Raw genomic sequence first — 24,107 nt, 5'->3', positions numbered from 1 at the left:
AGCAAGAAGCCATGTGGAGCTAGCTAAAAGGAAACTCTAGTAAGGGCAGAGATGTATATTAAATCTTGCCCCTTATTGTGGGATGCAGGGAGGCTCCTGTCCAGTTGGGATCTTCAGCTCATCTTCATCTCCTGAAGGTAAGTGCCTGTTCAGTTTCTTAAATTGACCAGGGGTTGCCTTCCTCCCCTTGGCACAATAACCTAGTGGTCTGAACATCTGCCATGGAGACAGATATGACTCTCTCCTAGAAGATGGGATGTGTAACTTTGAATCCTCTCAGGCACAGAAAGGAATTATTAACAAAGGACTGTGAGGAACCTCCTGAGTCATCATTCCTAGTGCCTTCATATTGCAAGCAACCACGTTATATTATCCTTTTCATAAAATGATTCAGTTCTGTCCTAAGAGTCATTAGTTATTGTTTTGCCCCAGTATCCCTGGTAAAAGGTTGCTCTATAACCCCTTTTTTCTGATGGTTAGAAACCTTCTGCTTTCCACCCTAAATTTTTTTGTCACCAGTTATACCCATTTTTTCTTGTGCCAACATTATCCTTTAACTTCCTTTTGCTCAGATTAGCAAACCAAGATCTTTTATTCTCCTCTCCATTCTTGCCTTACTAGTTTTTCTGTGCACCTGTTCCAGTTTCAGTTCATCTTTCTTGGATGCAAGAGATTAGAATTTGAAATAGTATTGTGTAGGAGGTCACAGGAATGGTGCATACAATGTCATTGTTGGTCCTCTATCACTACTGGAAATACCTCCTTTCATATTGGCTAGGATTGTATTTACGTTATATTATGCCTGCTTTGGGCTGGTTGTTCCTAGTCTGTGACACGAAAATTAGTACACCTATGTCTCTGTTATCACTCCTTGTTTCCAGACTGAACCTTGGTCCTCCACATCTTGTGCAAATGCTTTAATCACTAGGTTATTGTTTAAAAAAGGGGGTGCCTCCTCCACTACTACTGCATTTTGTGAGGAGCTCAGTCTTACTGGTTTGTGTTTAGGCCTGTTGTGAGAGAGACTAATTAATAGATTCATCGATTGGTAGGGGCTGGAAGGGACCTTGCAGATCATCGGGTCCAGCGCCTTCCCCCCCTGCCACGCTCTAGGCAGGAAGACAACTGGGGTTAGATGACCCCAGTGAGGTGACTGTCCAGTCTCCTCTTGAAAACCTCCAGGGTAGGTGACTGCACCACCTCTGGAGGGATTTTATTCCACAGCCTGGACATGCTGACTGTGAAGGAGTTTTTCCTGGTATTAAGCCTGAAGTGGCCTTCCAGGAATTTGTACCTATTGGTCCTGGTCTTCCCTGGTGGTGCCCTAGCGACCGAGCTCCTGATGCACTCCTCTGATATAGTGGTAAGCCGTTATCAAGTCCCCTCTTCACCTTTTCTTCTCTAGGCTAAAGAGGCTCAGGTCCCTCAGCCTTTCTTCGTATGGCTTGCCTTGCAAGTTCCTGATCATATGCGTGGCTCTTTCTGGACCCTCTCAAGTTTTTCCACATCTTTATTGAAGTGCGGCACCCAGAACTGGATGCAGTATTCCAACTGCAGTCTCAACAGTGCTAAGTACAGTAGGAGTTATCACTTCCTTAGTTTTACATGAGCTGCATTAGTTGATGCATGCCAGTGTGTTGTTTGCCCTACTGACCACCTCTTTGCACTGATGGCTCATATTCATACAATGGTCAATCATTCCCCCTAGGTCTCTTTCAGCAGTGGTGCAAGTGAAGCTGTCACCACCAAGCCTGTGTGTGTGTGTTGAGGGTTGTTTGCTCCCAGATGGAGCACCTTATGCTTGGAAGTGTTAAACTTCATCTGGTCCTGGTCTGCCCAGCTCTCGAGCCTGTCCAGGTCCACCTGTATCTGCAGCCTATCTTCCAGCATGACCACACTGCCCCATAATTTGGTGTTGTCCACGAATTTGGCCAGTGAGCTTCTCCCTCCCCCATCCAAATCATTAATAAAGATGTTGAAAAGCACTGGTCCAAGCACGGAACCCTGAGGGACACCACTGGCCACTTCGCACCATGATGACACAGGTCCATTCATGAGAAATCTCTGGGTCCTACCCTGTAGCTAGTTTCCCACCCACTGAACCATTGAGCATCTGACTGAGATCCTCAGGGGAGACAGAGAATACTTAGTTCAGTGATTCTTAACCAGGTGTGCAAGCACTTACACATGATTCACAAGATAGACCCAGGGTCAGAAAGCCTGAGGCTAAATCAATTAAATCTTTGCAGTGTAGCCTGAGCTGTGTAGGTTGAACTGATAAGCAGATGAACAGACATTCACTTTTGATTCCAGAAATGCAGCCATGCCTGCAATGGCTCTGAGACCAGAAGCTGGGGAAGGGTGAAGCACACCTGGAGCAGACAAGGCTAGCCTGCACACCCTGCAAGGGGGTATTTGCAGGGGGAGGGGGTGCAAAGCATCCTGGGATGCTGGGGGACTGTGAGTTAATTTGAATCTGGAGGGGATCTGGGAGAGAAGTTCAAGAAACCAATTTAAACTAAATTAGTTAAGTTTGATACTACATCCATCCAGGTTTATCTTCAACCAGTTTCAGCCATTTTGAAAGCAGTTTATGTGCACTGAACGTCTGTTGTGTTACAGATTTGAACTGGTTTCCGATCACTTATACAGGTTTATGTGTAATTTTGGTACCTAGTCAGAGAGTTCAAATTGGAATCCCAGGCTGGATCCAGACATGCAGGTATGTGTGGTTTGTGGCACTGCAAACCGCATGCATTACATGCTAAACTGTGTGCAGTGCTGCTAATTTGCAGCACCAGGGCAAAATTTGCTACCAGAATTTCCTGGTAGCAAAAAACCAAAAAAACCCCTCAGAAGTATAAAGCAGCGCAAAGCATGACAAAACAACATGCTGTGGGACAAACACGGAAATAGGGGGGCAGGCAGCTCAGGGCTGCAGAGCAAGTGGCCCAGGGCTGCATCCTGTAGAGTCCCTGTGCTGAGGCATCCTGTGCCTCAAAACGGAAGCAGGCAAGCCTGGGCTGGCTACTCCCCTGTCTCTACATGCCTCAGCATGGGGGCTCTGCTATGGAGCGCCCCTGCTGAGGCATGTGGAGACCCTGTCTCCAGGCATCTGTAGCCCAGCCAGCTGTGAAGCAGCTGGGGTGCAGGGTGCCTCTAGACAGGGGAGCAGCCAACCCAGGGGGAGCTGCTCTCCCATCTCAAGGCACACTGTGCCCCAGTGTGGGGGCCCTGCAGTGCATACAGATGAGGGAGCAGGCAGCCCTGGGCTTCTTGCTCCTCTTTCTCTATGTGCTGCTCCCCGACTGGCCAGGTCACAGGGTGCCTCTGCGCAATGGCTGCCTTCTGGCTAGTTCCACACTGAGGCACCCTTTGCCCCAGCCAGTGGCCCCTGCAGCACATGGAACAGCAAGACAATGTGTCCCACTGCAAAGCATAGAGGCAGAGGTGTGCGCTGTAGCACAAAGTAGTGGCACAAATTTGTGCTGCTAATATTTATGCTGCTGCAAATTGCAAATGCATGCCCCTGCTTGTGTGGATACGGCCATAGTGTCAAAAACATTCTGACCTGTAATGGTCTTTCTGAGTTCCTTGCAACAGAATAGTTGTTCTATTATTATCGCACAGTCAAAAACAAACCAAAAAAAAGTGAAAACTGAGCTGGTACTTTCTGAGGGATGCCTTTCAGTCTAAAGAGGTTGAGAACCACTGGTCTAGTTTCTGCATCCTGATCTAGAGTTTACATGTGAGAGAGATACAGAGTTACTCAGCCCTGTTAATATTCAAGCTCTTCTGCACTCATGCAGAAAAGGAACTTTGGGTTCTTGTTGAACACTAAAGGTCAAAAGAGACGATTATGGAACTTAGGAACTTCCAAGGTTAGGTGAAAATTGTATTTGGCTCCTAGTCTTATGATTCAACATCTGTAAACAAGCATTATCAACCAACAGTATCTTACTTTTTGCCTTTCCTGTATATTTTGATTATGAAATCTTTAGGATGGGTGCCGTCTTTCATTTATGGAGTTGTACACGAATGAAGTTCTAGATTAGGACTTCTAGGCACTAGCAAGATTCAAACCAAAATATCCAACAGTTTTTCTTGTTTTAATTGTCTTTGGTTGCCAATAAACTGTATTTATAGTGCACAAGTTATGCTTGTGAAGGGCTCAGTGTCTGATATCTTTTAAGGTTATTTATCTTTAACTTGCATAAAAGAAAATGGAACTTTTGCTATATTTTGCTATTGAGCTTTGAGGACGTGTTGCTTAGAAACAAATGAACTACAGATTTCTCTTTGCAGACCAGGTTGGATGATGGGTTTGGGGAGGGGCAGGTATTGTTCTGTTTTACTTTTTTACTCTTTGTAGTGTGGGACTTCTTTCCTTTCACTAAATATAGCGCATGTTTACAAGATATGTTAAACTGCATTGAAACCTTAACTAGAAAAGTAAATGGTTGTTTTCTTGCCCTGCATGAAATATCTGTAACCTCTCCTTATGGAAGAATGGTAATGGCTGTAGTTCATACAGAGTTCATATGTTCTCATTTCCAAACAGAAGTTATTTGCTAGATCTCTCATCATTATTCAATCCAATGTTAAACTTCAAAGTTGTTTTTTTGCACAAATAGGTGCAAAGGCTCATAGTACTATAAGGAAACACGCAATTAAGACTCTGATAAAACTAGGCCATGTTAAGTGTGTTAAAATACTTGCTAAAGCATGCTGAAAGAACCATACAATTATTATAATTGTACTGGAGTGATGTAAGAACCTAAGTGGATTCGCATCCGGATTTCGGCATCAAAAGACAAAATGGAGAGACGTTGCTGCTGGTTTTCATTAATTATTTATATACCAAAGCTTATCGATTCACCATATGGTAGGTTAGTGTCTGTACCCTGCTGAATCTTGGAGCTAAACTAAAAAACAAGCATCCAAAAGACTGGATTATATTCCTCTTCAGAAAAGGGATTATTCCACAGATTTTTCCACGTTTGTTAACTGTCCTATTTAATTTTTCTTAGCCATAATTTTTTTGTATACTTACTATGGAAATGAGACTGAAATATTGAAGGGCAAATAAATCCCAAGATAGTTAGAGTATTAATTTTGTTGTGCTGTGGCTTCTTGGCACAAAGAAAAATCACTTCCCCAGTGTTGAGGCCGCTGCTCTCTTAATTCCACGTAAGCCATAAAGATAGATGTAACAACTGCATAGGTATTAAAGGTGTATAAATAGTTGTCCTGTAAGTGTTACGTGTACATATTCCTGTAGTGATGCTAATGAAGCAAAACCATTGAAACTTAAACCCTGTTTTATTCACTTTAAGTGAGGTCAATCACCTTAACTTTACAGTTTTATTGTAGCAGTTGATATGTGCTCTGAAGTGGCAACTCTTTCTCCTTTTTAAAAGTGTACCTCTGTCCATTAGTTTATGTGGAGGAAGAGGGGGATTTACAAGCCCTGATTTATGTCTCATTAATTTATTCCCTGGTGATTTGCATTATAAACATTTCTAGCTCTTCAAGGCACATGTCTTCTTGTTTATGGGTGTGTGCTGATGGGGCTCCAAATAGTAAAGGAAAGCCATGAAAGGTGGGAAGAAACACACTGGTAGAAAAAAAAATTGTTCTAGTATTATGCATCTTCAAAAATGAAAAAGATGGGAAGACAGGTTTTTGCTGGGTTGCTTCAAAGTTGCTTTCAAAGTCACTGTCTGATGTAAAATTTCATGCAGGTTCGCACTGTGGCTAAAACCAGATGACTGGTTTAATGCAGTCCTGATTTGGCCAGGATATAACTGATCAAAACAGAAGAGGCACAGCTGGTTACACTGGACTTCAATGGCAATGAAGCCAGGATCATTCTGAAGCAAAGTGTTAATTGGAAGAATTCATAAGTATTTAAATGTGGGACATTGGGCTTGTCCATCTGTAAAGTCTGGGGTTTGCTGAGAGACAGAATGTTCAAATGCAAATCAAGCTGGTTGTCTGTTTCTAGCCTGTGGTAGCAAAAGAAATGGAGAGATTAAAACAAAAGTGTAGAGAGTCACAAGTTCAAAAAAGGCTGGAGATTGAGCCCTGAAATTGTTTTGCTTGGAATGGTCCTTGGAGGTCGTCTTGATGTCGGTCATGGAAGAAGATACTGGATCAGTTGTTTTTTTGTGATATTGTGTAGTGGAAAGGTGCTGTATAGCCAGCAAATGCAAACATAGGAGTAAGCCTAATTTAAGGGGATTCACAGAGCTAGCTACCATGGTGGTTATATATCAGACCCTTGGAAGAGTGCACAGCAACTGCAGAGACTTCCTCAGCCTGACAAAGAGTGTTTAAATCTGAAAGCTTGGTGATTTTTTTTTTCCCCAACTGTTTAAGTTGATCTAATAAAAGATATCAGATTCACCCAAAGAACCTTGTCTGCCTATGTCCTTAAACCAACACAGCTACAACATTACACCCCTTTATAACATTTGTACTTACCCCATATCCTCTGTAGGTGTAAAGGAAACTGCCTCTGTTTACAAGTTTACTTTGTAGATAGATAATAGATAAATGCACAAAGGAAGAGGGGTAAAGATGGGTTAGAGGGAGCTGCTGCTTTTTTAAAGCCAATTAATTGATTTATACATACTGTTGAACTGTTCCATCCATGCAGAGGTACCAGGCTCTGGAATAGATGACTCACCCCCCTCTGTCTTTGAAACATCACTGCAAATGGCAAGACAGGAACCAAGAGATAGTTACACCAGCCTTTGTAATGTTAAATGTTAATCAAGAAAGTGTCTGGGTTTGGTTTTTTTTCTGAGAAGCCCTCAATGATCTTTCTCTCCTATAAAAGGGGAATTCAAAATAAACCTTCATCATATCGAGAATATTTGCAATGTTGCTTAGATGAGAAAGAGGAAGTAGGAGGAAGACTTGAGATTTTTCATATGCCTCAGTTATTTTCTTTTTTTATGGGTTTCTGTTTGTTATCCTGTAACAATAGATTTTATCTCCTAGGAACTCAGTGTCTTATTATGAAACACTAAGTCTCTTGGTGACAAATAAGAAGCTAATGTCTGTGAAACCTTTTAGCAAATGTCTTGCCACCAATCTGGTTTTGGTTTTCTCTTTTTTTCTGTGATGCTGTTCACTTTGTTGTCTTGAAAATTTATGGTTTCCTCAGGTAGATCTTCATGCAGCCAGAATGATTCTTTCCTTTAAATTGCAGGTGTTATAATACTGTTTTGTGGCTAGTAATTTTATGTATTGATTTATCCTAGTTTTAGAATATCTGAAAAATACACAGACGTTCAGGACAAGGCTGAAGCTTTAAATTGTTAACTCCGTGGAACTGGTAGGTGAAGAGGAGGTGCTTATCCATAGCTGCTGCCAGAGATACTCTGATAAGAGATGCAATGAGACTAAGACCAGCATTAACTGGTGGTGCCTCTGTGAAGCTTTTAGGCCTGCACAGCAGGTGTGATGGTCATCTCTGGCTTCACCCTTATCTTCTTCATTTTAAGGAGCCTGCTGTATTGTTGCATGCCAAACTCTCCACTCCCTGGAGCACAGAAATGTTGGGAAGAACTGGATTTGTGTATAGCTCTTTGTAGGGATTTGTTGTAGTAGTACTAGTTTATTTAGTAGTAGGATTTCTGAAAAAAAAAAGTTCAGTTCTCCAACCTTTTGTACACATTCATGCAGATCTAAATACAGTACTCAATCGATTAATACTATAAAAATGTAATATGCTGTTTTTAAAATGGGGTAGGTTTGAATCAAAAAAGTGAAGATGCAATCAGTGCACTGCAAAAAAAGCTTTGTAACTGTAAATTGATATTTCTCCAGAGTTTATAAGCTGTGTGATTGCATAGTACAAATGTTAAAGCAACAGTAAATAACAGCAGTATCCACATTTTAAAATGTTTTTTACATCAAAGCAATATGCTTTTTGAGGAGCCAAAATACCTGTTTACACAATAAACCCTATCAAAATAAATATACACTTAATAGGTATAAGAGAATGAGGTAGTCTGAACAATCTTGATCTTGACTCTATAGGCAAAAGAAAGCAGGAAGGTTAAGTTCTGTGCTTCCCTGCAAGAGAATCTGTGACCGTGTCAAAATTCATGAGGGGAGTATAACCTGTGCCGTCTTCAGACATAATGGAAATCCCTCTCATGTTATGCCCCTGTAGTTCTAAGGGATGTGCGCTGTGATGAAAAGGTACTCTTTACAGCATGATTCTGTCACCTTCTGATGTGCTGGGGATAGAAAATATAAATGTTTCCGTCACTGCCTGAAGATTTGGGGGATGTTGAAAGGAGAGAACAACAGGAAACAAAAGAGGAAGCATTAAATCCTTGCAACTCCTAGGGTCCAGCAATAGCATTCTACTTATTTTGCAGACTGCTGTCTGTAATTATGTTTGTGTTCTCTTTGTTACATATCATGGTAACATCCCTGAAAATGACATGCTTAAAAGCTATTGTGTTATTACCTGTGACGCAAAAGGATTTAAAAAAACAATTGAAGCCTTAAAAATGTAGGTTCTGTCTACTCTGCATTCCCATGACATCAGTGGTTGCTTCGTTGTCCTTTGCCAAAATTTCACCTACCTCACTTTTGTGAAGCACTCCTTCCTTTCATCACAACGTTAGAACAGAATGTTAAATTATTATATGATTCTATCAAACCTAAGAACATATGAAGTTTTCCATATTTATTTATTAGATTCAAAAGGCTCAGAGTGGCTACCCTTAATTTTGTTGGTTTAAATATCCTGGTTTAAATATCATGGTTTCCAACAAAGTTGTCATTACAATTATTCCTTTTTCTAATATTTTAATGTGTTACGCCTGGAATTATGAATTATGCATCCTTTTTCCTCCTCTACGAATTTTTTTCTTTTGGTTTACAGCAAAATATTAGTTTTCTCAAAACTGCAATAAACAAGATTTATTTTGGCATGGATTCGATGTTTTTATAGATAATAATTTCCAGTTACATAAATAAAAAGAAAGTGGAAGGGATATCAAGGATTCTTTCAGAATCCAATAGGTAAATGAGAAGTTCGGGACTTTTAGGGAGAAATTTTGCCCTATAGGTAGCATTATAATATTTTCTTCCTGTGACCTGTGTGGCACAGGCTACTATCAGAATTATTGAACCAAATCAAGGGTGCTCAACCTCCAGCCCATGGGACAAATGGGGCCCACGGAGCCTTGGAATCTGATCCGCTGGTCTCCCCATGGATCAAGAAATTTGGCAGTGAGGGAGCAGTAGCAGTTAATACTGCCACCCCTCCTCATGCCAAGATCCCAAGCCCTGAGCATTGGGTCAGAACCAGGCCATGACACTTTCCCTCCCCCAGCCCTCATGGCTAGATCGGAGCTAGGCTATACCCTGTTCCCTCAGTGTGGCCGGATTGCAGCCTGGCTGCACCCTTTCTTCCTGCAGGGCCATCTCACGCCCTCTTCTCTCCCCACATGGGGCGAAGCCACTCCCCCTTCCCCCTGCCCGGCCAGGTTGTAGTGGCGCCATGCCCTCTTCCTGTTCACCCTGCCTGGTGGGGCCACACGCCCTTTCTCCTGCAGGTTTGGGCCATGCTCCTTTCCCCCACACAACTGGATTGGGCTGGGCTGTGCTCCCAAGCCTCCTACATGGCACGATGGGGCCCTGCAGCAGTGGCTCTGGGTACCAGATTGGGTCCACGAGGCAGATGTGGCCCACAGACCCCCTGCCCATCTGGCCCACCAGCCATAAAGGTTGAGCACCACTGAGCTAAATGAACCACTGGTCTGATCCAGTTCATCAGTTTCCCTGTTATCCTTGAGAAAATGATAGTGTAGCAATTTAGGGAAGGCGTTTAGAAGTGACTTGAACATAAATACCTTTTTCTTTTACTTTAAGGGAGGGGCACAAGTGCAAATGCTCTTTCTCTCCCCATAAAAAGGGTATCACATTTAAATTCCAAAATCCTGTGCAAATTTTCCTGCATGCTGTCAGTTGGCAATTAGCTTTAAGAGCCAGGCTGATTTCCAAAAGGACTATTGTTTGGTTTTGACACTTTGAAATTTCCTTTGCAGATTGACGTTGACATTATTTTGTAATTAAGAGCCCAGTTAAACCTATAAAGATAAAATTAGATTAATTGTTAAAATTAGATAGTTTTCTTATGTAAGTACAGCACATTTATTTTTACCTAAATGGATCTGAATAAAACAGTAAAAATGCCGTTGTCAGTTAAGGGGCAATTCATGTTTTTTATCTCAGAAAAAATTATCATTTAAATGAAGCCTCAATTTACCTTTATTTTACTGTGTAAAAAAAAAAGCAATGAATATTAATGTAATTGGTGGATGCTGTGACTTGGTAACTCTACACCTTTATTCATCCAAATCAGCCCATATTGAACTTATATTTTTAGAAAAGATATACTTGTGATCTGAGTCCTGCAAACACAGAGCTGGCCTTTAGGGGTGAGTGACGTGGGTAACTACCCAGGGCACTGTGGTCAGGGGAGGGCAACTCACAAATACACACACGCATGCACACACGCACTCAGTGGCACTGATGCAGGCAGGGGCACAAGGCGCAGTCCTGCATTGCCCAACCTGCATCCCCACCTCCAGTCACTGCTCAGGAGGAGCTGGGCAGGGCTGTGTGGGCATCTTTGCCTCCCCGCCAGACTGTGCCCCATGCCCCTGTTTGCCTCCCTTGGCATGTAGCAGTGCTGCTCACTTGTGCTTTGAAAATGCAGTTAATGTATATTCAAGTTTGATAGATAACAATGTGCTGTAAAATACATAGCAAATATGTCACATCTTGTAATCTTTGCATATTTATGATTCATTATTAGTCACTACCAACTACTTTCTAGTCATAGTTTACCTTTTGTAAAATATAGACAAAACAAATATATTAGATCTGATTTTATTGAAATGCAAGTTTTTTTGGCATTTTGTTTTTTGGGATCGCTTATGGTGGTGATTATCCATTCTTTTTTTTCAGCGATTAAGAAAAAAATATTCAGTATTTGTTTTTAGTAAAACATGAGAGTCTAAAAAAGTGACACATGCTTTTCCTCAGATTTTCTAAAACAGGTTTACTTTTTGCTTCCTAAGATGATATCGCAGTGCTTGCTTTCAGCAATGCTGTAGTCAAGTAACACTCCTTAAGCCTTTTTTGGTATATGTGATTAAAACCTGTTCTTCTGGCTCTAAATATCTGTTTAATTTCAAATGATCAAAGGGGATGAGTAGTAGGGAAAGGATTTGTATGTTTTATGTTGTTTTCTTTAAATAATTTGAATCGGGTGTTCAAGCTGATGAGGATAAGGTCATCCATTCACCTCATCTATTCACTTATGTTTATTTCCATTTTTTTTGCTTTCTCTAAGTTTTAGGTGTGAAACGGAATTCTATTGCACTTTCTGTTTAGATCTTTAGCTTTATTTGTTGAGGCAGTAGAGAGGAGAGGACCTTCATCTGGTCCTCTGGTGGTTCTGGTGGTATATTTTTGTCAGATCTACATGTGATTCTGATGGAATGGGTGAACGTGGTAGGCAAGAAAGCTTCCCTAGCAGGTTTCAAGTCACTTGGGCTTTCCTCGTGGATAGGAAAAGACGCTCCATTTTATTCCCCAACCAAATTTCCTGGACTGTAAGTGAAAATTCTCAAATTAGATTACGTCAGTTGTATTAACTTCGCCTGATTGGTTGGTGCTAGGGTTTTGTCAGCAAAGCCAACACTGTTCATAGTTCAATGGAATAACTGAAGAAACCATGTTGGATAATTCTGCTGGCCTGGTTTTTCAACAGCTGTTTCCAACCAAATGTTGTGATTTGTTAACTTCTTCCAAAAAAATCCTGGTAGATAGCTCTGATGTCTTCGTCCAGGATAGTTCCAGATGGTTTTATTATTCAAGCCGCTTGTCATTTCCTATGCCTGTAAGGTAAGACCTAAATTAGATTATGCTTGTGCCTGTCAGCGTCAGGTTCTATGGGGAATTTCATAGATGAACTCATAAATCCTTTTTTTTTTTTTCTTTAACTGCTGCTAAAGCATATGTGCTAAGGTATTGATCAACTATTACTAGCTGCTAGCAGAAGCTTCCCACTCCCTTTTTCCTTGCATAATCTAACTCTTTCTCAGGCTGGGTAGCCACTGGTATGTAAAGGTAATAAGAGAAACAAAGATCTTTGTTTCTCTTTCATTTTGAAACCGAAAAGTTGTTAGCCTGAAGTCAGGCAGAAGGCAGGGCAGGGTAACTCCTTCAGGCCCTGGCAGACGCTACATTTATGACCTGTTCCCCAGCTGCATGTACTGACAGTCACAGGATTGGGATCAGAGGAATTTTATGTCCAGTGCCAAAAATTGTGCATTCCATCATGCATGTCTAGTGTGGCAGTATGAGTGATTTTGGGGGACTGGGCATAAAATTCCTCTAGTCCCAGTTGCATGATTATTTTAAAGTCTGCCAGGAGTCTTAGAGATTAACTCATTCATAAATTGTTAAATCAGTGGTTCTCAAGCTTGTTGGAGTCAAGGCACCCCTCTATAACTTTTGAGAACTGAGTGGCACCCAGTTTCAAAAACAAATTTATATATTACAGTGCTTTGCAGAGGCTCCAGGTAGTGGGGGATTGGCCAGGCAGAGACATGTCTGAGCTTGCACTTGTCTGCTTATCTCCTCACACCTCATTTCTCTGATCCTACCAACAGTATGGACTTTGAGTTACCCCCAAAAGGTAGACATTTCTACTCATTTCTACTTCTAAAGTTGAGCATTTACTTAAGTCTCTACACAGCTAGTTTCTAATAAGACCAATGAAACCCATTGTTTACATCCTATCAACTTTGTGGTTTTTTTACCATACTGAAAATACAGCATGTTGCTCAGTCCTTCATCAAGTAAATGGGACTTCTTATGTCTGAATACTGAAAATATATGTCCTTATTCACTTGAATTATTTGAATGTTTATATGCTAGTACTTAATTGCATATATTGACACTGACGATTTTCATTTTCATTCTTTTTCATGTCAGATTTTTTGGAAATATTTTTTCTCCTTTTTTGTTTTAGAAGACTTATTATAGATGTGTTCTCTTATTTTAGCATATTTTTCCTGTGTTGCTTCAAAACTTCAAAAACTTCAGTGAGCGTATTAATGGGCACTGTAAAATGTCACTAATTTGCACATTACTGATTTACAAAACCAATAATTTCTTTCTGAAAATGCTTTCTTTCTGAAAATGTTAAGAAGTGAATATAACTTTTCAATGTCCTGTATATAATTACAGGCCATCCACTATCTATGTACCTGATTCATATTTTGATTAAACATCTAGGCTAATTTATGTATGAGCAAGATAAAAACTGGTTGCTTCATTGTACCTTTGTTCCTAGGTGGAAGACGTGAATACAAGCATCATGTTATTATGACCACATAATCTTTGAGATGCATTGAAAAAGGAGAATGAAACTGGAGATTTATGGGTCCACTAACATACCACTAATTTCATGTTCCTGCAGAAACTCACCCCCATTTAAATCCATTTTCAGACCATTCTTCTGAATTTCTGTTCAGTGCAGTGGTCTGCTTTTTCATAAGCTTTTCCCCATTTTTTTTATTCCATTTCCTACATAATTAATTTGTATGCTTTAAACGGCTAAAACAATTTGCTAAAGAAATGATTCACATTAGAATCATGAGCTCACTGCTTAGTAGGACCATTTCAGCAAGTCATTTCATGTGCTTATTAAATTTTTTTTCAATTCGATTAGCTGTGCAAGCAGGCAGCCTAGATTTTCATCCTGAAAATACTTTGGCTTTTCATTGCAGAGCACTAGCTGGTTCGTAAGTTTTTTTGAGTGATTCAGTGAGCTCCTAGCCACAGTATACACCAAACTGTCAGTCATTATTATTATTTATTAGTACTGTAATGATCATGTGCTGTAACTGAGATAATGCTCCACTGTCCTACTTGAACAGAGAGTTCCAGTGCTTAAAGCCTTAATAGACAAGTGAAACAAAGGTTTGATGGGGTCAGATGCAACAGAGTGATTAAAGTACTAAGAGTTGAGAAATGTCATATTAGCTCCATGTATTTTTCTTTGTTCAAATTTATGTACATTTTGGTTTGGGTTGGATGGCAGTTGTATCTTCTACAACTGGAGAAAAAGTATTTTTGAGATGCCTTATTCAAATCAGTTGTTCTACTTGAATTCTTTTCTCAAAGGCTAAGGACAGATATTACACACAAACTGGTATAAGTGACTGGAAGCGAGTTCAAATCTGTAACATAATAGAAGTTCAATGCACACAAACAGTTTTCAAAATGGCCAGAGCCGGTTTAAGATAAACCTAGATGGGATGTAGTATCAGACTTAACTGATTTAGGTTAAATTGTTTTATTGAACTTCTGTCCCAGGTCTTCTTCAAGTTAACTCACAGTCCCCCAGCATCTCAGGATGCTTTGCACTCCCCTGCAAACACCCCCTTGCAGGGTGGGCGGGCTAACCTTAGCCCAAGCTGTCTGCTCCAGCCCAGCAGGGAGGCATGCTCTAGCACCCCCTGGCTTTTGGCCTGGGCCACTGCAGGCATGTGGCTGCATTTCTGGAATCAAAAGTGAATGTCTGTTCACTTGCTTATTGATTCAATCTACACAGCTTCAAGACTCACCTGTGAAGATTGAATCAATTTGGCCTTGGGCTTTTTTTACTGTCTGTACTTAGCCAAAAAGGCCTTTACTGTTCCTGTATAATGGGTATTCATTTCTTTTGAGCTATATCTGGCTTACTGTCATGGCCCTAGTAATCAGCATGATGTCAAATTTATTCCTTTGTTTGTTTGTTTGTTTTCTTTTCAGAGAACCATATGTTGTTCTAAGTTCTGCCTCACCCAAGGGTATTTAGAGTAATACAGTAAATACCACCTATGAGCTTCAGGATTTTTATTTCCTTTCCCTTTCTGTCACTTACAGGAGTTGCTTTTTTTTGCCATTTAAAGTGCTTTATTGCCATGACTTAAGAAAATGTTCAGCTTTACTGTAATTTAAAATTGGGCACAGTGCTTTAAATGTGCTAATCAATTTGAAGTGCTGTATTTTATAGCACTTTGGCAAATTAAAGTGCTTTAAATAACTTCTGTATGCTGGTCAAATTTGTGACCAGTGGAGAAGACCCAGAAGGCTGTGGAGCACCCCCTGACTCCTAGCCTGGAAAGTGCAGGGAGGCTCAGACCCATTCTTCCTGCCCCTTCATGCGCCCCTCTCCCGCCCCCACCAACCACTGCACTTCTGTCTTTTTAAGAGCACTGTAACTTTATAGTGCTACAAAAATTGCTCTAAATTATAGTGCTGTAAAATGTTCATGGAACACTTCTGTACATACCCTTAGTTATTTTAACACTAATTTTTTCTCTCTTTTTGTTTTTGTTTTTTTGACTGTGTTCTCATTCTGTTCCACATGACTTTTGCAATGCCTGACACATTTTCCTTTCTAAATTTTCTTCTCCCACTTCCTTTCTTTTTTTTTTTCTTTCATTTTTCTATGCTCCTACAAGGACTTTCCCCTCCCATCTGTTTTCATTCTATTGGCTTTTTCTATCCTATGTCTTTTTCAAGACTGTACCACTTTTCTGTCTCTAGATCCCTATGTACATTTTCCTCTTGGCTTTTGTTCCCTTATCTCATTCATGTTCCAAAATAAATTCTCAGAGCTTAGCACCAAAACATCATTTGTAGGATAAAAAAGCCTGCTTTAAGGTTCTGGCTCTGGCTCTAGAATCTTTTGCATGTGTACATGCAGTCAGTAGCATTCCCCTTACAGTAAGCAAATGATCATCTCCTACAGTGGACAAAAGTGTTTATTAAACCATATTCTGTTGACTGTTTCAGAATGATCAGCAGCCTTTTCTGCATTGTTGATCATACAATTTTGTTGATTCATCCAACTCTAAATAGACAGGACGTTACTATTTTTCAATTGTTTTGTTTTTTCCTGTGTGGGTGATCTCAGAAGAAGTGGTTATTAGTGAATAATTGTTTAATTGGGTACAGTGACGTGTACTATGATTTTAGAAGGAATAAACTTCAGTGAGCGTATTAATGGGCATGGTAGAATCTCACTGCTTTGCATCTCACTGATTTACAAAACTAATAATTAAAAGATTCTATTAGTGCTAACACCCAACAAAGATTTTGGACTATGTTGTCCTTGACCTCTGTGTAAAGAAGAAAACAAACCAATCCTTCCATTTTCTACATGTTAAAGTGTCAGGAACATTTAAACAATATTTCCTTACTTTAAACAAAGATACGAAATGAAGACAATCCTACCAGGAACAATTAAAGACTTCATGCTTGGAAGAAAACAGAGACTCTTTTGCCTTAGGATCTAAACTATCTCAAAAGTAACCATGTTTATCTTAATTCAAGATGACTTCAAATTTAAGATCCTCCTTCCTCCACCCTGTAATTAGATTCTATACATGGAAAGCTATGTTAGTTATACTTTTCTATTTATAGAATCTAACTATTGGATGGTTATCTATTATTGGATGGTTAATTCATACTCCTCACTGCTGTACTGGGGAAAGCAGTGGCGGGGCAAGTAATGAGGAAAGCAGTGGTGGGGGGACAGGTGGGGAGGAAGCAAGTGGTAGAGTGGGGCAGGCAGCTTGACCTATGTTCTTTATCCGCCCCTCCCACCGGTTCTTTATCATCTAGCCGTTTGTCCCACCACCTGTCCACTGCATCAACCTTTCCTTCCCCTGCTGCCACTTACCCTATGTGGCAGCTCTGGCTCTGGCACAGGATATGGAGAGCACAGTGGTTCTAGCCCTGGCCTTGACCAGGCAGCGGTGGCAGCTTCAGCCCCAGCGTTGGCCAGACAGTGGCAGCAGTTGTAACTCCAGCACTAGCCTCAGCTAGGCAATGGCAGTGGTGGCAGCTCTGGCCCCAGCCTTGATCTTAGCCTATGGTTGGCAGTGTCTCCACCTCCAGCTTCAGCTCTGGTCTGGGACCTAGACCTGGACCCAGGTCAGGCCTGGAGCCAGAAGTGGAGCCACAGCACCACCTGCCCCAGGCCAGTACTTGATTCTAAGATGAGGCTCCCTCCCTACCATGTTTAATGGTGGGGGGAACTTAATCTTGGATTCAAGTAAATACAGTAGTTGAGGTTACAGCCTCATTTTCCCTTTGCACTGGCACATCTAACAGTTCATTATCTTCTCAAGCATCTTCTGTAGTAGTGAAGATCTCTGCCACCCACAGAACCTACTTTGGCAACCTGATGATTTGCTTTGTTTGTGCCTAATGATTTGATTTAGTTCTGGATTAACAGAATGCTATGCTTAGGTCTCATCTTGCTAAGATTGAATAGTATACCAGTAAGTATGGGTATTATAGTCTGTTAACACTGAACTTGTTAGAATAGCTGCTTGTTTTTTTGGTGGAACAGTATACTGGTAAATTAATTAAGCACTTTTTATGGGTGTGGGTTAAGTTTCAGTGTTCAAAAGATACAATCAGTTTGCCCCTGTGTACTACCAGTGACCTTCATCTGTTTTAGAATAATAGTAGACATTTCTAAAAGAAAAACTATGCAGCATGACCATGTTAACCAACCAAAAGCTACCCTAGCCAGCCCCTCCACAGCATGTTGAGCTGGGGGGAGAACAGCTCCAGGTTGGTAGCACCCTGAGCACCCCTGCCAGCCAGTGCTGTGCTACCCCAGCTCAACACACTACAGTCCTGGGCATACATGAATATGCTGCACCGGGGAGCAATAAACTCCGGCGCAAATTGCACCGGAATTTATTGTTTTGCATTAACATCATACATAGATGTGCCCAGAAAGTATGAAAGAAAGGTTAACATCCAGTTCTTTCATGCCTTGTCACTAAAGCAGATCTTGTACGGAATGCTGTGCTTTATCCTTAGAAACATCCAGCAGAAAATTGTTAAGAATACTGTGTCAGTTTTTAACTTCAAAATGTTTATTGAAAGCTATGTGATTTGAGAAAACTATGCAATCTCAGTTGCTGTGAGGTACTTTGATTTATCTTGTTATATCTCACTAGCTTGGGGGGTGGGAGTTGATTCTGTTTTAGAGGCATGGGTATTTAAGTCTATGCATAATACACACCATATTGTAAAAAATGGTAGTCTAAAGTTGGAATGTTTATTCTAGCACTGGTTTATGTCAGAAATGTTTTGACACATTTATGTGTGCTTTTGCCAATTTGTGAACAGAAAAAAATTAATCTTTCTGGTATTAATGAAATTGGCAAAATAGGCCAAGTTAGTGTAGGCTGTTCATACTATAATCTGATATATAAAAATGCTTTGAAAAGTGACATGTCAGTTGATTCTGATTCAGGTTAGAAGACAAAGCAGTTGGATTTTCAGGGTTTACCCTTTTTTTTTGTCTTCATTCTTTGCTGACTACTCTTTTTTAAAATGAGCAACCAGACTGTCTTTATTTTCAGCAGTACTTGGGGTCTGTCACTCTTATGGTCAGTAAGACTTGTTAATTATTGCTTTCTTAATCAAATTGATGCTTAGGAAAATAATAATGACATAAGTGTTTCTTTAAATTAGACAATACTTTATATCTATCTAGGATTCAGTTGGTGATTTGTGAATGTTTTGTTTGCTGTATGGATATGGGTTTTCAGTAGAGCTCTGTATGGATTTAAAAGCACTGTAGTCTCCAGCTGGGTAGATGCATAGGTAATTTGTTATGATTCCTGTAGTAGATTTTATGGAATTAATTCCCAGAAATAATTTATGATTCTAATTTAAAATCCCCTTTAGCACTTTCTAGATTAAATTGTCTTTTGTGACTGCTCACAGTTGTTTTTGTGTACATCCTTTTGGGCAGTGGCCCATTGTTCACAAATTCTGTTATTAGAAATACAAGCTTTCAGGTTCAAATAGGAAAGTGAAATATTAGGAGTCAGAAGTTAAAAGTTAAGTTTTAAAATAAAGGAATCAATTCATCTTGGCAGACTGTGCAGTGTATTTAGTACTCTACTTTATTCACCAGGGCAGCAATGGGAGCAGCTGGGCTTTGAGCACTGAATGTAGGAGCCTTAAAGAGATTTTGGACTCTTGAAAATCTGGTCCTTAAACTCCTTGGACTAACCGCACACCAGCCAGCATTGTTCACTATATAAACTGTATGGGTTATCTCCAAGATATCCAGAAAATTTGGAGTTAAAAATTGCCTGAAAATGAGATAGTAACCTGGGTTCAAATGGTAGTTAGCTAGAGGAATGATACTCTGAAGGTGTCACCAAGAGTTCAAAATTATATGAGAATGTGTTGAGCTTGACTAAAGGTTCAGGTGCTTACAGAAATGGGAGAAGTGAACAGTCACCCTTTTTTCTGCACTTTTTATCCTCTCTACCCATTTATTCTTTTCCATTAACAGTTAAAAAATAATCTGTGCAAGAAATAATTCCAATGCATTAGTTCAGCTTTGAAAGTTCAGTCCATTACAGATTTCTTAAGTGTTCTTAAAGGTTATTTGAGTCAAACCTCATCTTCATGAGTCAAAAAGGTGTATATTTTAAGACAAAGGAAATAACATGAGTCAAAATTCTAATAGAGTTAATGCAACTGTAATTTTCACATAAATTAGCAGGTTGTAAGGGAGTGTTTAACATTTTTGACCTGCTTATATGTGTGAAAATTACAACCGTCTCGTCTTCTAATACTTTATGTCAATTGACCACACATTAGCCAATGCGTGTCAAGAAAGCACTTTTTCCTGACATACTTTGTACACCCCTGATAGATAAATAGGAGCTGGTCAAAAGTGGTCATCATTAGGATTCCTTTGAATATCCCCACTTTGAGCTATCAAAATATGGTAGCATTAATAATTGTTGCACAAGAAATGTCTTTTGGTCTATCTGAAAAAAATCAGTTTGTTTCAGAATTTCTTTTGAAATAATTTTTTTTCAAAGCAATATTTTTTTTTGTTTGTATTTTAGATTTTGAAGACCTGGGTGATTCATCATGGGGAACCATGCAGGAAAACGCGATCATACTTCTGAGAAGCTAGTTAAGGTAAGAGAAGAGAATACTAGAGAAAGAAAGGATAATACCAAAAAGAGTGTGTTTTGAAATGCCAGTGTTCTTGCTAAGTTTATTTTTATTTTTTTTATTGTATAATCATTGTAATGACATTTTTTTAAGTCATGGAAAAATCCCCATGAAAGATAGTGATAAATGGGAATCCATTTTACTAAATTTCATGAGAGATGTAGCATCTCAGCATTCTTCATGGTGGGATATACACTAGATATGACACTAGCCATTCTTGATAGCAATGGGAAAATGAAACCCGAAAGAAAAATATGCTGCTTTTTTTAAGTAATACTGTACTAAATAAGTTGTTTCTTGTTAACTTAGTGTACAGATATAAACAGTGATTTCTGAGGTCCTTTCAGAGGTGCTGCAGGATGCCAGGCAATAGTAGCATTGTTAGTTGTGTAAACATGATTTGCAAGTCTTGCAAGACAAACCTAGAGATTTCAAATAAGAATCCACAGCTTTAAAAACTGGTCAGTTGTGGTCTTTCTGAGTTCTTTGCATTAGAAAAAATGCTGTATTATTTTTCCATAGTCAAAAAATGAGTGAAAAATAAGAGCTGATGTTTTCTGAGGGTACCTGGAGTCTAAGGAGGGCTGCCTCGAGCCTAGAAAGGTTGAGACAACTGGGTATATGTTTCAGCAAATATTTAGCTAACTTACCATTAACACAGGAATGAAACAAAAGACTGGAACAACTAAAAGGATATTACAAATGGAGGACTGTAATGATGAAACCTGAGAACTGCTTACTTATTGCATGCGTCTAGGAGCTGGGCTTTTAAAGAAGCATCTCAAATATTGTGCCACGCACAATAAAATAAAAATTGTGTGCCCTGCAAGGTAGTGCTGCATGCTCTTCAGAGTTCTGTTGGTACTGTGTCTGTAGGGAAGGTGCTCAGTACCTTTCTTTCCTTCATCTGAATGTTCACCAAAAAAGGGAACACATGGGTATGATTTAATCTAGAAGACAAGTTAGTAATGTTTTCTGCTTGTAACTGTTACTCATTTTGACCCCAGACACTGAATCCAGCTTATTGTCTCCATAGAATGACCATGCATATTGGGTAGCAAGATAAACAGCTGCTCTGCACCTGGAAGACTGCTAATAGTTCACAGTGCTATGGTACAAACAATTAATATGTCCCCACAGATAACGGAATATATTATGGAATAATGGTATAGAGATTAGTGCTTCCGCAGGTCCTTTTACAAGCTAGAGCTTAGTATTTGGAAAATAAAACACATTAGAAAAAGAGGAAGAAATCGTCACGGGGGGGGTGGGGGGGACCTCTGAAGAGGACAACAGGTTACTTGTAAAGGAAGCAGCATATATAGCTCAGGTATGAAAGTAATAAGGCTGTGTGGGTCTTCAGTGCAACTGCAACAAAAGTAATGATGTTTGATATAAAAGTCACAACAGAGGTCAGATTAATATGGATTGTTAGTTGTACCAACCACCCTTTATGAAATTTAATTCATTACGAAGATGAAGTGCACCATATAGTAGGCATATTTATACACTGAGATTAAAAACCCCCCAAAAAAATAGTTGTGGGGGAGAGAGTTGATAAGAAAATAAGGCTTAGCAAGCAAAATGTCATATTTCCATTAATTAAAAAGACACATTTTTGATCATCTATCTACAATGAGTATTTGTTTCTGAAATGACAGTGTTGATATCCACTTGTAATAGAAATATTTTGCTAAATTGGAATTAAAGATAGCTGATGCACAACAAAGTTCTGCTCCTCATCATACCTCTTTGTAGGATGTGAAGATTTCAGAAATCCCCAGACACAAAAACTAGGAAATACCTCATTACAAGCTCTCAATGAAAACCATGTTAGTGTTATATGAAGGCATAAGCCACAGAGCTCCAGAAACTGGGAAATCAATGCACAGTTAGGTACACAGTACAACCAGAGCTTTAAAACTGTCCATACTGACCTGGAAACAGGAACTGGTAGTATTACAGAAGGATAGTCTTCTTCAGGGAAAGGAAAAACTAAGCACGATTTTCTCTCTATCCTTCACCAGTGTGAATCAGATCTCTTTTTCCGGCTATCTACCAGTGAAATATGGAAAGCACCTAACAGAATAGTGTCACTAGAAATACTGATTTGCCTCTCCTCACTTACAAAAACCACAATTGAAGAGGCTAACTGTGCATTAAAAATATATATCCGAGTTAGTATTTTGGAGCTTTGAGCTAATTATTTCCCATTTCCCAGAAGAATGATACAACCCGGAATTGTATCTTGGAAACCCTTGAACAAGTGATCTCAAATGCATACCACAGACTCCATACTAGGTCACAAGGTTTTCAAGCTGGTTATCATATATATGACGATATATAGATTTTAGGAAGTCTTTAAACAGAAAATGTTATATTCATTATATTGTTAATTTATGGTGGTTACTGCCTGCCCAATAATATGTTTACTGCTTGAGGTCACTAAACTTTTGAGTAGGTACTTTGTCTACCTTCAGCAAATCAGGTTATTATTCTAATGGCAGAAACTAAGGGGATAGAGCTTTCAAATAACTCTTGCATTTAATTTCTATCATGAAATGAACTAGAAAACTTTCAATTAATGCTAAAATAAGCAATCTATAAATAATTTAAAATGAATTATCTGATTTATCAGCTGTATTAGGAAAAAAAACCCTGAGAAATGATGGATTAAGTGAGATAAAACAATATACATATTCATTCTAATCAGCAACTTATTCTGCTTCAGCCCTGCTGTATTCCTATAAAACTGACACCTGCAGTTTTATAGATTTGTAAAATGGCAGTAAGTCATTTGATTTCCTTTGTTCTTGCTTCACGGGGAACCACTGAGTGCTTGCTACTTTTCGGAATCCGATCATTTATTTATGAAACAAAATGAAGATTTACACTCCTATATTTATGCTTCCCAGTTTTGATAGTCTTGACCTATATCTAAATCAGTATATTCAGTATGGGTAAAACCCCCAAAATTCTTTTGTACTCCTGAGTTTTTCCTAAGCAGCCCATTACCTTCCAGGGTCTTATTAAGTGCTATTAGTTACTAAATTTGTACTCATATTCCATGCTATTGTATCTTGTATTAAGTTGATACCACAGGTAAACGAGTAGGTGGTTTATGTACCTATATAGTAACTAGTAAGAGTCATTTTGGATATACTATTGGCTGAAGTCCCCCAGTAGTACTCCCTTTTTAACATTCACTAATAAAGTTAAATCTCTCTTCACATCTCAACCACTCACTAAGGACAGGATTGTCTCAAACTCGAGGTTCCAGGAAGAGCACCCACCAACTGCTGAAACTTCCTTAGCCTGATGAAGGGTTTTTGAACTCGAAAGCTTGCTTAATAACTATTCTCCAACCATTTGGGTTGGTCTAATAAAAGATATCAAATCACCCAAGGAACCTTGTCTGCCTAGGATCCTTTCAGTACACTTGACAAAGTTCTTCTTTAATCTCTGTGTCCTTGATTAATTGTTGAACTACAACTAAAGGTATTGAGCCATTGGCTAAATTCATATACTTGACAGATCAATTGAGTGTGTTTATAAAGTAATTGAAGCAGCAAGTAATTGAAGGAGCGTTGAAACAGCAAGTAGATAACTAAAATGTTGCTGTAAACCTCTAGCTTTGCCTAAGAATTTGGGGAAACATTTGTTTGCTTCAGTAAATTAATTTTCCCCAGAAGAAATTTAAAACTGATATAACAACAGTAATGCCTCCAATCTGCTGCTCAATATGTTATATAAGCTGTAAGTTCTATTCAGTTATGGTCTTAAAAACTTAGTTTATACTATAGTTATATACTTGGTTTATACTATACAGTTTCTATTATAGAGTATCTAATGTTTTTATCAGAATTGTTTGTTGTGTTCTATGAAGCAAGGAAAAAATCATTCATGATTAGATTCTGCTCATAAAATTAACCTAGTACAGAAGGAGGTGTGCATCTGTCCCACAAGTAAAATGGTGGCATGGGAAGTTCTTGGGG

The 24,107-nt window shown here is 39.3% G+C and overlaps 1 protein-coding gene across 4 annotated transcripts in view; it reads left to right on the top strand.

Annotated features, from left to right (window-relative positions):
* MBP (myelin basic protein) overlaps nucleotides 1-24,107 on the top strand; it is a 201,526-nt gene that overhangs the window by 19,905 nt on the left and 157,514 nt on the right. For all 4 annotated transcript variants that reach the window (XM_059724292.1, XM_059724293.1, XM_059724291.1 and 1 more), the window contains exon 2: nucleotides 20,001-20,076. In XM_059724292.1, coding sequence (XP_059580275.1) covers nucleotides 20,026-20,076 — 51 coding nt within the window. In that variant the 5' untranslated portion in view covers nucleotides 20,001-20,025. The remainder of the gene's footprint in view (nucleotides 1-20,000; nucleotides 20,077-24,107) is intronic.

The sequence above is a fragment of the Alligator mississippiensis genome, chromosome 3 (genome assembly GCF_030867095.1).
Source record: "Alligator mississippiensis isolate rAllMis1 chromosome 3, rAllMis1, whole genome shotgun sequence".
In the NCBI taxonomy this organism is placed as follows: Eukaryota; Metazoa; Chordata; order Crocodylia; family Alligatoridae; genus Alligator; species Alligator mississippiensis.
The sequence above is the reverse complement of the archived record's forward strand: the minus strand, read 5'-3'. Positions and strand labels throughout refer to the sequence as shown.